Below are 10,350 nucleotides of genomic sequence, written 5' to 3' on the forward strand. Positions count from 1 at the left end.
CAACTTGGGACCAACCAGAGAAAGCCAAATATGCTCTCCTAACCAATTCCACAGGATGCCCACTGCTACTTAGCCCGCCCACAGCTTCCCCAAGCCAGCAGCCTCTAGGCAGGGCACAACTAAAGCCTCCCAGTTTCCCCTGTAGAGCCTGCCCCCCTCCTCTGCACGCCTTTAAGTCTCTGCCGAAATCCAAGTAGCAGTGACTGACTCCCTGGCTACTGCAAGCTTGGGATAGCTTTTGCCTGTTCCCATCTGGTCCTAGCTTATTTCCACAGTTGACTTAATAATAATAATAATAATAAACGGGTTAATAAACCCAGCTACTCAGCGCCTACCTTCATTCCAACGAATTCATATGGAGGAGGAGGAAGCAAACTTTGGTCTTGTCTGGGTAGTCTTTTTTTCCTTATTCCTTGCGAACAAAAGCCCAACAGCCACCCTCAACTGTTCAGCTGAAGGGAGCTAGCCGGGAGACAGCCTGGAGGAAGTGCCGGTGACACTAATCTCTAAACCTGAAACCAGGGTGGAGCTCACCACTTCTACCTGAGCCCCTCACCAGGGATTCTTAGTTCATCTTTTCTGAGTCCTCTCAAACAGGCATTCTCATTATAAGGGCTTCTTCTGGGCTGGTGGAACATCTTAGCTCAGGACATTCCCATTTCACTGAAACAAAACAAAACAAAACATAAAAAAAAAAAGCAACTCCTGGGGCGCCTGGGTGGCCCGGTCGGTTAAGCATCTGACTTAGCTCAGGTCATGATCTCGAGGTTCATGAGTTTGAGCCCCACATCGGGGTCTGTGCTGACAGCTCAGAGTCTAGAGCCTGCTTTGGATTCTGTCTTCCTCTCTCTCTCTCTCTCTCTGCCCCTCCCCCACTCATGCTCACGTGCTCTCTCTCACTTTCAAAAATAAATAAACATAGAAAAATTATTTTTAAAAAATTGAACTCCTGAAAACACTCAGTGGATCTGCTAAGCAGTGGACTTCGGGGGGGGGGGGGGGGGAGTGGGGAGGAGGAGAAAGGGAAAAGAAAGAAGAAAAGTTTGTTTTTTCTGAAACTCAGAAAACTCATCTTCCCACAGCGATGACCCAGGACAGATTGCTGCTTTGTTTTGAGGGAAGTAGTCCCCTTAAATGAAATTTCTTTCTTTTTTTTTTTTAATTTTTTTTTAACATTTTATTTATTTTTGAGACAGGGAGAGACAGAGCATGAACAGGGGAGGGTCAGAGAGAGGGAGACAGAGAATCTGAAACAGGCTCCAGGCTCTGAGCTGTCAGCACAGAGCCTGACGCGGGGCTCGAATTCACAGACTGTGAGATCATGACCTGAGCCGAAGTCGGCCGCTTAACCGACTGAGCCACCCAGGCGCCCCTCAAGTTTCAAAAACAGTGTGAAGTGTGCTACTGCAATGTTACAGATTGTAAATTATCAAGCGCCTGTGTCTGGGACTGAAAACTGACCAGCCCTTCCCTCAAGGGTCCGACGGGGCGGAGGTGGTTTCTGGCCAGCAGAATGCAACAGGGTCACCAGAAAATCCCACAGTAAACCCGGGGCCTCATCCTGGAGGGGCGTTTTAACTCAGCACAAAAACTAATTCAGGGGGGAAAGCCTTAAATCAAACAAGGGACGCCATTAAGGGGAAAATTTGGTGGAGGTTTTGGGGCCGGCGCTTGGATTTTTAAGGAAAATAGATCCCCAAATGTTGAAGGGGAGGCTGCTGGGCTGAAGGTAGCCTCCCACACTTCCGGGGACAGTGGCGCCGCGGTCCAGCCATTTGCCTTTAAGATAGATTGTGAGCGGTGCAGGGAAGTGGGTGGGTGGGTGACCAGCTCAGTTTGGGGTTAGTAGGAAAGTAGACAGAAGTTTTTCAACTTCCCAGACAGTGTTCTTCTTCCTGGGGTGATAGGGGGAGACAAGCGGGGCTTTACTGAAATGAAATGTTAACTAGATAAATATGGTTATCGTGTCCTGGCCCAAGATTGCGGTCGGGATAAACTTTCAGAATCGGCTAAGAACTAATACTAATGATGATAATAATAAACCATTTTCAGTATACTTATCCTCTTGGAAGTGGTTTAATTGAAATCCCATCTTGCTGCTCTCATCAAGTTTATATATTCATTGTCTGGGGAAAGTCCACAGCTGCAAGTGTGCACGGACCACACCAGAGATGTGCCCTTGAATCTCCAGAGCCACGCTCAGTGTTTGAAAGGTGTGGCTGGAACTCTGTCCCCGCCTGGCGTACCTAAGTACGGCCATGCTCAAGCATTCAAGCTGTAGTTTGTATCCATGTGTCTGCTGATTGTACCTTAGATGAACTTGAGAGTTTGGACTTTGGAGAAGTTACAAGCCCCTCTTCGTGTCTGAGAATAGGTGGAGAGGAGCTCGGGATCTCCCAGAAGGCAGGGCTGAGTTTCAATCCTGGCTCTACTACTTGTTAACTGTTTGACTATAGACAAGTTTTTTAACCTCTCTGTTCTTCCATTTTCTTCTGCACAGGGAAGAGGATAGTAATGGTGGGACCTACCCCAGAGGGTGTCCGGACCAATGTATGCAAAGTAGGTAGTGCATAGAAAGTGCTAAGCAAAGAATAGCTATCCTGTCTCTCTCTCTCTCTCTCTCTCTCTCTCTCTCTCTCTCTCTCTCTTTTTGCCTCTTTTGACCCTTCTCTAACAATTGATGAATGGTTCATAAAGTTGGCAAATGCTCTGATCAGCCCAGGAAAAAGGAACAGGGTATTCTAGGCAAGGAGTGAGGGCCCCAGAGTCCAAACAGGTGAACATGGCAAGCAGGTTGAGTGCCACGAGCAGCCAGCTGGGGTCCGCAACCCCAAGTGACCCTGACCCCCAGCAGAGAGCTACACAACAGTTAGCCGTCATCTTTTATTTACTCAAATACATTTACTCAAATACTGGTGAATTCAGCAGTTTAAATCCCCCTTTGTTAAACTCTGCTCCCACCATCTCCCTGGCATCTGATGGTGTAGGTGTCTCTGCTTGGTTCCACGACAGAAAGGAACTGAGTCACCACCACACACATCCAGATCGGGACCTTTCATCAGTAAGTCAACAAAGCATCCTTCAGATACCTTGACTTCTCCTCCTTCCCAAACAGGAGGCAGTAGTAACAGTAGAATGCTTTCTTCAAGTCAGTCATCCAGAACATAGAATCAAAGAAAGACAAGGAAAAAATTGGATAATAGAAAGGGGGTGTTAGGGGAGGTACCACTGGGGGCAGCCAGTCAAATGCTCCCCACTCAGTAGAAAGAATTAAGGACATGAAAGCCTTTGGCTCAGATGGGTGGTTCTTCAAGTGTTTACTGATGCTGAATCCGAAGGTCAATGGGGTGAAGAGGGGTCTTTCATGGATAACTACTCAGAAGTCTGATCAGTGCTTGGGTGCAAGGAATCAGAGGACTGGCAGATCATACAGGCTTTGAAGATCAAAACATAGGTTTCCTTGAACTTCTTTATTTTGTAAGCATAGACAATAGGGTTCATCATGGAGTTAGCATGGGAGAGCAAAATGCCCAAGTAAAGTATAATTTGCGGCACCTCACCGTGGAAGTAGGTGATACAGTTGATGATGGATAAAGGCAGCCAAGACAAAGCAAACAGGAAGAGAACCAGAAACAGAGACTTGGCTGTCTTGAACTCCCGTCCGTAAAACGTGCCTGTCTCTTTGGAGCTCGAGAAGCTCTGATTGAGTTTGTTCCGGATGACATAGAATATGTCAAGATAGATGGCGCACATAATAACCAGGGGGATTAAAATCCACGTGAAGAAGCTGAAGTAGACCATGTAGTCCATCGTCATGACAGAACGGAACTGGCATGAAAGGGAGGTGACATTTCTGTAGTGCTCGGAGGTCAGTTTCATGTTCCAGCCAAACATGGGGGTCAGTCCCACCAGGAATGACACCAGCCAGCAAAGGCCCAGGGCCAACCATATTCTTCTTTGAGTGGTGATCCTCCTGTATCTGTTTGAATGGAAGAGAATGGGTGAGTTCACAGTAGGAATTGCTAAAGGAGTGGGGGAGGGGAAGATGAGGCTGGAGAGTGCTGGCATTCCTGCAAATTTCTCCAGGGACTTCTTTTTTGTTTTTTGTTTTTTTTCAAGAAATACCACGGGGTGCCTGGGTGGCTCAGTCGGTTAAGCGTCCGACTTCGGCTCAGGTCATTATCTCATGGTCTGTGGGTTCGAGTCCCACGTCGGGCTCTGTGCTGACAGCTCAGAGCCTGAAGCCTGTTTCAGGTTCTGTGTCTCCCTCTTTCTCTGACCCTCCCCTGTTCATGCTCTCTCTCTCTCTCTGTCTCAAAAATAAATAATAAAATGTTAAAAAAAAATTAAAAAAAAAAAAAGAAATACCATCTAGAATGGATTAGAAATATGTTGTCACACTCGCAGCTCAAGAACTCTTTGATTCCTGGGAGGATAAGAGTTTTCTAAGTCTCCTGGCATCGCCTACTTGGTGAGAAATTATCTCCTCAAAGCGCTTTTCCGGCCATGTTTGGTTTGGCCCAGGAATTACACTTTGCCTCTCCCACACTCCCCCCAACCCGTGCCTGCCCCTGCTTCTCTCTTTGCAATGGCATCCACACTTGGTGTTTGAGTCACATGGGTCTGTGGAATTGTGGAGTTCAGGTTCAAGTGCTTCCAGGACCTAAAACGACTCATCCAACAAGAGTCACCATCTCTCCTTCCAGCATCCTTCCTGACAACATTCCACACAGACTATGAGAAAGAAACTGATTGTGTTAAGCACCGACTGTGTCCTCAGGAGACTTTAGCTCAATTAAATTTCACAACAGGGGCACCTGGGTGGCTTAGTCGGTTAAGCGTCCGACTTCGGCTCAGGTCATGATCTCAACAGTTCGTGGGTTAGAGCCCCGCGTCGGACTGTGCTGACAGCTCGGAGCCTGGAGCCTGCTTCGGATTCTGTGTCTCCCTCTCTCTCTGACCCTTCCCCCACTTGTGCTCTGTGTCTCTCTCAAAGATAAATAAACATTAAAAAAATAAAATGAAAAAAACCTCACAACAAACAAAAGCTATCTCTATGATAATGTCCATTTCATTGCTGGTGACGGGTGAGGATAACAGTCGTTTGAACTACCATTGATCGAGCACGGACTGGGCAGGCATTTCGTTTTTTTAGAAAGATATATTTTTTTAAAGTTTATTTATTTTGAGAGAGAAAGAGTGCAAGCGAAGGAGGAGCAGAGAGAGAGGGAGACAGAGAATCCCAAGCCGGCTCCGCAGCTGGCAGCACAGAGCCTGATGGGGGCTCTGACTCACAAACTGTGAGATCATGACCTGAGACAAAACCAAGAGGCAGATGCTTAACCGACTGAGCCACCCAGGGCACCCGGACCTATGGAATTTCATGAGGAAGTTGCAGTCACTGTCCCCACTTTATAGGTGAAAAAAAGAAACGGGCAAGTAACCTGCACGAGCTGGAAGCGGCAGAGGTAAAAATGGAAATGAGGTAAGTCTGAGTTCAGAGTTCCAAAGTTAACCACCGTGGAAAGATGAGGAACCAAAGCTGAGAAAGTTAAACAACTTGTCCCAGCTCAGAGCTCAAGATGTGGGCTTTGACCCCTGGCTTGTTTGCAGATTTGCAGGCTTCTCCCCACGTCTCTTCCCCAAGACCAGACAGGAGGAATATGAGACAATTGCTATTCAGGACTCTTGGGGAATGCCATGTCTCCACTGGTGGGCCTATTCTATTCACATGGTCACAGGAAAGGTTGTTACTGCTTTCTGCAGTGGAGAACGTTTTGATCCCCATCTCTACATGGAAGAGGAAGCAAAGTTAAAGTAACTTTAAAATAACCTACATCTGCAAAGAACAGAACCATCCATTTATCCCCGCCTATTCTTTTCTGTTCGCTCCTTATTTTATCTGGTAGGTTTCCAACATTTCTAAAACTCAAGAACAGTTTTTACTAATTAAAGATGCATCAAGCTTTCATCATCCTTAGCTGCCCCGGGGGCCCGAGCATACATACCCACAGTCAGTGGAGAAAGATCGAGCATTCCTCTGTTCCAGAGTCCCAGCTCAGCGTCGTTAAGCCCCTCACACACCAAATGGTGCAAAGAAATGTAGTGCCCTCTTTCAAGTTCAGAGGCCAGTCTGGATTTGTTTTCACTGAAAACTCGTCTGGGATCTGAATTTTGTAGCCCCATGTCCCAGGCGCCTCCATCACACCTCCCCTCTTACCTGACTGTGAGCTTGACCCGCAGGTATCGGTCCACAGCAATGGCTAGCAAGGACATGATGGAGGCATGGGTGAAGATCAGCAGTAAGCAGGTCATGAAGAGGCAGTTATAAAAGTGGATTGTGATACCCAGGTTGATGACAATGGCCAAAGGCATGACCAGCACCCCAACGGCAATGTCAGCCAGGGCCAGGGAGACGATGAAATAGAAGGTGGTGGTCTGCAGGCTGGGGTTCAGCTTGACCACCCAGATGACCAGCACATTGCCCACTATGGCACAGAGCCCGATGAGAATCTCCACGGTGATGTAGGTCACGTTGGCCAACAACAGGGCAGTGCTGTTGACAGCCATCTTGCTCCCGTCAAGGAGCCTCCCTAGTAGCAGGCGTGCTGACGGGATCTGAGCAGCCCGGTGAGTCGAGCTTTGCCAGGCACCTCACTTGAGGTTCAGGGGCAGCAGCAGCAGTCTGAAACTCACAACTCGCTCATTCCTTCTCTTCTCCGATGGGACACTCCCTTGACGCCCCCACCTTTTCTTAGAGAGAGCCCATCTAGGGGCAATCACTTCTTGCCTCTTTGTGGGCCACACATCCCTGGGCTCCCGGAAGCGTGGAGGACAGTTCTCTGTGGGCTGAATCTGAAAGTGCTGCGGCTCTTAGTTCCCCAGACAGACACGCTCAAGACCTCTGCCTCCTGCCCCCAGGGGGCCACTTGAGCTCCATCGAGATAAGCAGCCCTCTTCAGGGGTGTTTCAGGAAGTAAGATGGGCCAAGAGGAAGCAGAGACCAGGGACATTCAGCCAGAAGATGGAAAGAGAAGAGGAGGGGTGTGAATGGCAGGGAGAAGGTTCTGAATTCATTCACTGGGGGATCGGATAGGAGTGTAGTGCCGGGTGGGAGAGGAGTGGAAACACAGACTCTTCTATTCTGGCTTTCTGCTGACTTAGCAGAAAGATCCCGTGACAAGGAAGCAAATGGTAGCCACAGGGGAACAAGAAATAGATTGTGGTGGCAGCCTTAGCCAGAATTTATTGGGTTTTTTTTTTTTTAGCGTATGCTATAGACTGTTTGTGTCCCCCCAAAATGTATATGTTGAGATCTGATCCTCAAAATGATGGCATTAGGAGGTGGGGTCTTTAGGAGGTGCCTAGGTCTTGGGGATAGAGCCCTCAGGCATGGGATTAGTGTCTTATAAGAGACACCCCAAAGAGTGTCTTGATCTTGAACCTCCCAGCCTCCAGAGCAGAATTTCTATGGCTTATAAGCCACCCAGTCTGCAGTATTCTGTTACAGTAGCTTGAACAGACTAAGACAGTGCAGACAGCAAGCACTGAGGCCAGCTGGGACCCAGCTTTTGCATCAAAGATCCTTTGCCCAGGCTCCTGGATCAGTGGGTTAAGCGTCTGACTTTGGCTTAGGTCATGATCTTGCAGTCGGTGAGTTGGAGCCCCGCGTCGGGCTCTGTGCTGCCAGCTCGGAGCCTGGAGCCTGCTTCAGATTCTGTGTCTCCCTCTCTCTCTGTCCCTCCGCCACTTGCATTGTCGGTCTCCCTCATATGAGAGAGAGAGAGAGAGAGAGAGACCCGTTGCCAGAGGACAAGCTAAGATCCCCTGCTCAGAAGGGCAAAAACACTCAGCACCTCCCACAAGCATCACATCTGCTGACTCCACATTTCCCCCTGTCAGCCCACACACCCACCAATGTCTCACATGCCCTCACACCAGCAACCACCCCTGTGACAAATCTCTTTGAGGAACAACAGGACAACAGGATGACCGGCCAGGCAGAAAGGAGAGAAAGGGCCACGCGTGTGCATAATCACACAGCATACCCCTCCCACTCGCCCACCCCCACCCGCATGAAAAGAGGAACCAAACTGCTTCCCTGGAAGTCGCTCATCACCTGGTCTGAAGCTTCTGGAAATCAGACACTTAAATGCAATTGTTATTTAAGGTCCAGTCCTGCCCACTGGGGTTATTTAGAGACACAGCAAGAAGGGATGGGTGGACCCGAGCTCACACAATGGATCGGAAGGTTTATAATATTTGCCTTAAATAACCCCAATCTACGCGCAGCCAGAACTAAAATTCAACCCCGACAACAGCGTTGCTCACATCCTTGCCAGGGCACCGGTGAGACGCCTCGGGGCCGTGGCATTTCCACGTCACCTTCTGCTCCCCCCACGCCCCCTCCCCCCATCTCAAGTTGGCCCAAGTCTGAATAACCTTGCCCATGCCTCCTGGACTTGCCACTTCACCCTGGCCCAACCCCCCAGACATTAAGGGGCGGCGGCCCTCTCCAGCAGCATCGCCGCCTTTCCAGCGTTTTCCAGTGTTAACCATGCCCACATCCCTGCACCGTGGGAACTTGAGAAGCTTCGCCAGCCTCCAGCGCAGCTTCTCACAAGAGTATCTACTGCAACTGCTTTCTTTATCTCTGCTTCAGGGGAGGAAGTCACAGAGAACAAGTTCTAGGAGGCTGCATGCTACCGAAAGAAGTCGCTCTCGCCCTAAGGCAATGGTTGAATTTTGGTGACAGGGTGTAAAAAAAAAAAAAAAGTACCCTCTCTGCTGGCCCCTTGCCACCCGGTAGGACCAAACAGCCAATATGTGAGAGCAAGACACTCTGGGGTAGGGACCAGTCATATCGCTACGTTGGGGCGAATGTATAGTAAGGGAGCGGTTTCCAGGGGGGTGCTTGGCCACCCAGGTCTGCCTTGCTCCCGGTTCGAGAGCTGGTCAGGCAACAGACAGCTTCCACATTTAGAGAGAGAGGTGTGAGGGGGGCTGTGTCATTATGAGCCAGAAGCTGGGGGAGGGAGAAGGTGGCAGAGGCCAGGAAAGTACCTGAGCCACGGATCCAGCCATAGAAAGTGGAGCAAGGTTTTGGGGATGGATTCCACAGCTAGAGCTGGAAACCTGATCTTTACCCCTTTCATCCTCCCTTAGGACCTGAGTGAGTCCTTTTCTAACCAGCCCATCTCAGCTGTGTTAGAGAAGCCACGGAGAGGGCTTTGTGTCCCTGCACCTGTAACAAGAGCAGTGTGGTGGGTGCAGAATAGCCTGGGAGAGAATAATCTAGGGGGAAAAGGAGAGGCTGGGGCCGCACTTGAGACACCTTGACCTAGACCCCTTTCCCACCTGGGAATTGTGTCTCCTGAATTCTCTGGACATTTCCTGTCCAGGAACCAAGGGAAGGCTGAACCTATCCGTGCTCAGGGGGGTGACTGGAGGGATGAGGAGAGAGGTTTCCACATTACTTAGCATTTTTGCCTAGTATTGGGCCCTGAGCCAACTTCTCACTCCAGACCGAGTGCCAGAAGGCAACCTGGAAAAGAAGAGAGAGCAGGCTGGAAAAGAAGACAGAGAGGCCAGGACAGATGGTCATCTTGTCTCCCCTGCCCCCCCCCCCACACGCCCCACAGCTGCTCTTGGGTAACTTCCCTCATCTCTCATGGACACGCTGTCTCAGCCCCCTGAGCCATCCCCAGAAGCAAGTCTCCCCACAGCCTCTATGTGGCCCTCAGGATCAAGTCCCGCCCCTTTGGAATGATGAACGAGACCCTTCGAGGTGGGGTGTCCCAGCCCCCTGCAGCCTCCTGGTGCCTGGATCCCCCTCTTCTCCAAAACCACAAGCACCACCATGATTTCTCTTCCTCCCCCACGTGTGCCCAGCTTAGAAAGCCCTTCTCCCTGTGTCCACCTAGAACACAAGCACTTTTCCTTCAAGACTATTCTCGAACAGGACCCTGAAGAGAATTTCCCAGACATCCCCTCACCATGCTGTGTTTATAAGCCCCTCCCCTGCTATCTACGCCCCTGGAGCATAGGGGTCTCCACTCATCATTTCTAGCCCCCCCACCATGGCTGGCAGGTTGCAGGTGCTCAAGTATATTTCTGATAAATGAATGAATAGGAAAGTTCCTCAGTGAACCAGGGGGCATCAGCTTGGCACTAAGCATGGAATCAGCTAGGACCGGTTGAGCATGTTCCATCATACCACCTGCCACGGTGAGGGTTTTACTTTCATGGTCTCATTCAATGCTCTCTGATGAAATGTTTACTATAATCACAGCTGAACAAACTGAGGCTCAGAAAAGAGAAGTAATCTGGGGCGTCTGGGTGGCTCAGTAG

General features: G+C 49.7%; 1 protein-coding gene across 1 annotated transcript; it reads right to left on the reverse strand.

Annotated features, from left to right (window-relative positions):
- Nucleotides 1-2,869: 2,869 nt before the first annotated feature.
- Nucleotides 2,870-7,120, reverse strand: ADORA3 (adenosine A3 receptor). The gene is made up of 2 exons (XM_043575842.1): nt 6,221-7,120; nt 2,870-3,979 (listed from the first exon to the last, which is right to left on the reverse strand). The coding sequence occupies exons 1-2, from the start codon at nt 6,568-6,570 to the stop codon at nt 3,373-3,375; spliced, it is 957 nt and encodes a 318-aa protein (XP_043431777.1). The 5' UTR covers nt 6,571-7,120; the 3' UTR covers nt 2,870-3,372.
- Between the last annotated feature and the right edge of the window lie 3,230 nt (nt 7,121-10,350).

Source organism: Prionailurus bengalensis, chromosome C1 (assembly GCF_016509475.1).
Source record: "Prionailurus bengalensis isolate Pbe53 chromosome C1, Fcat_Pben_1.1_paternal_pri, whole genome shotgun sequence".
In the NCBI taxonomy this organism is placed as follows: domain Eukaryota; kingdom Metazoa; phylum Chordata; class Mammalia; order Carnivora; family Felidae; genus Prionailurus; species Prionailurus bengalensis.

Excerpts from the sequence above, each read along its gene's own strand:
- ADORA3 (XM_043575842.1), bottom strand. The coding sequence starts at position 6,570 with ATGGCTGTCAACAGCACTGCCCTGTTGTTGGCCAACGTGACCTACATC. Across the intron at positions 3,980-6,220 it reads CGGGTCAAGCTCACAGTCAG|ATACAGGAGGATCACCACTC; the intron begins GTAAGAGGGGAG and ends CCATTCAAACAG.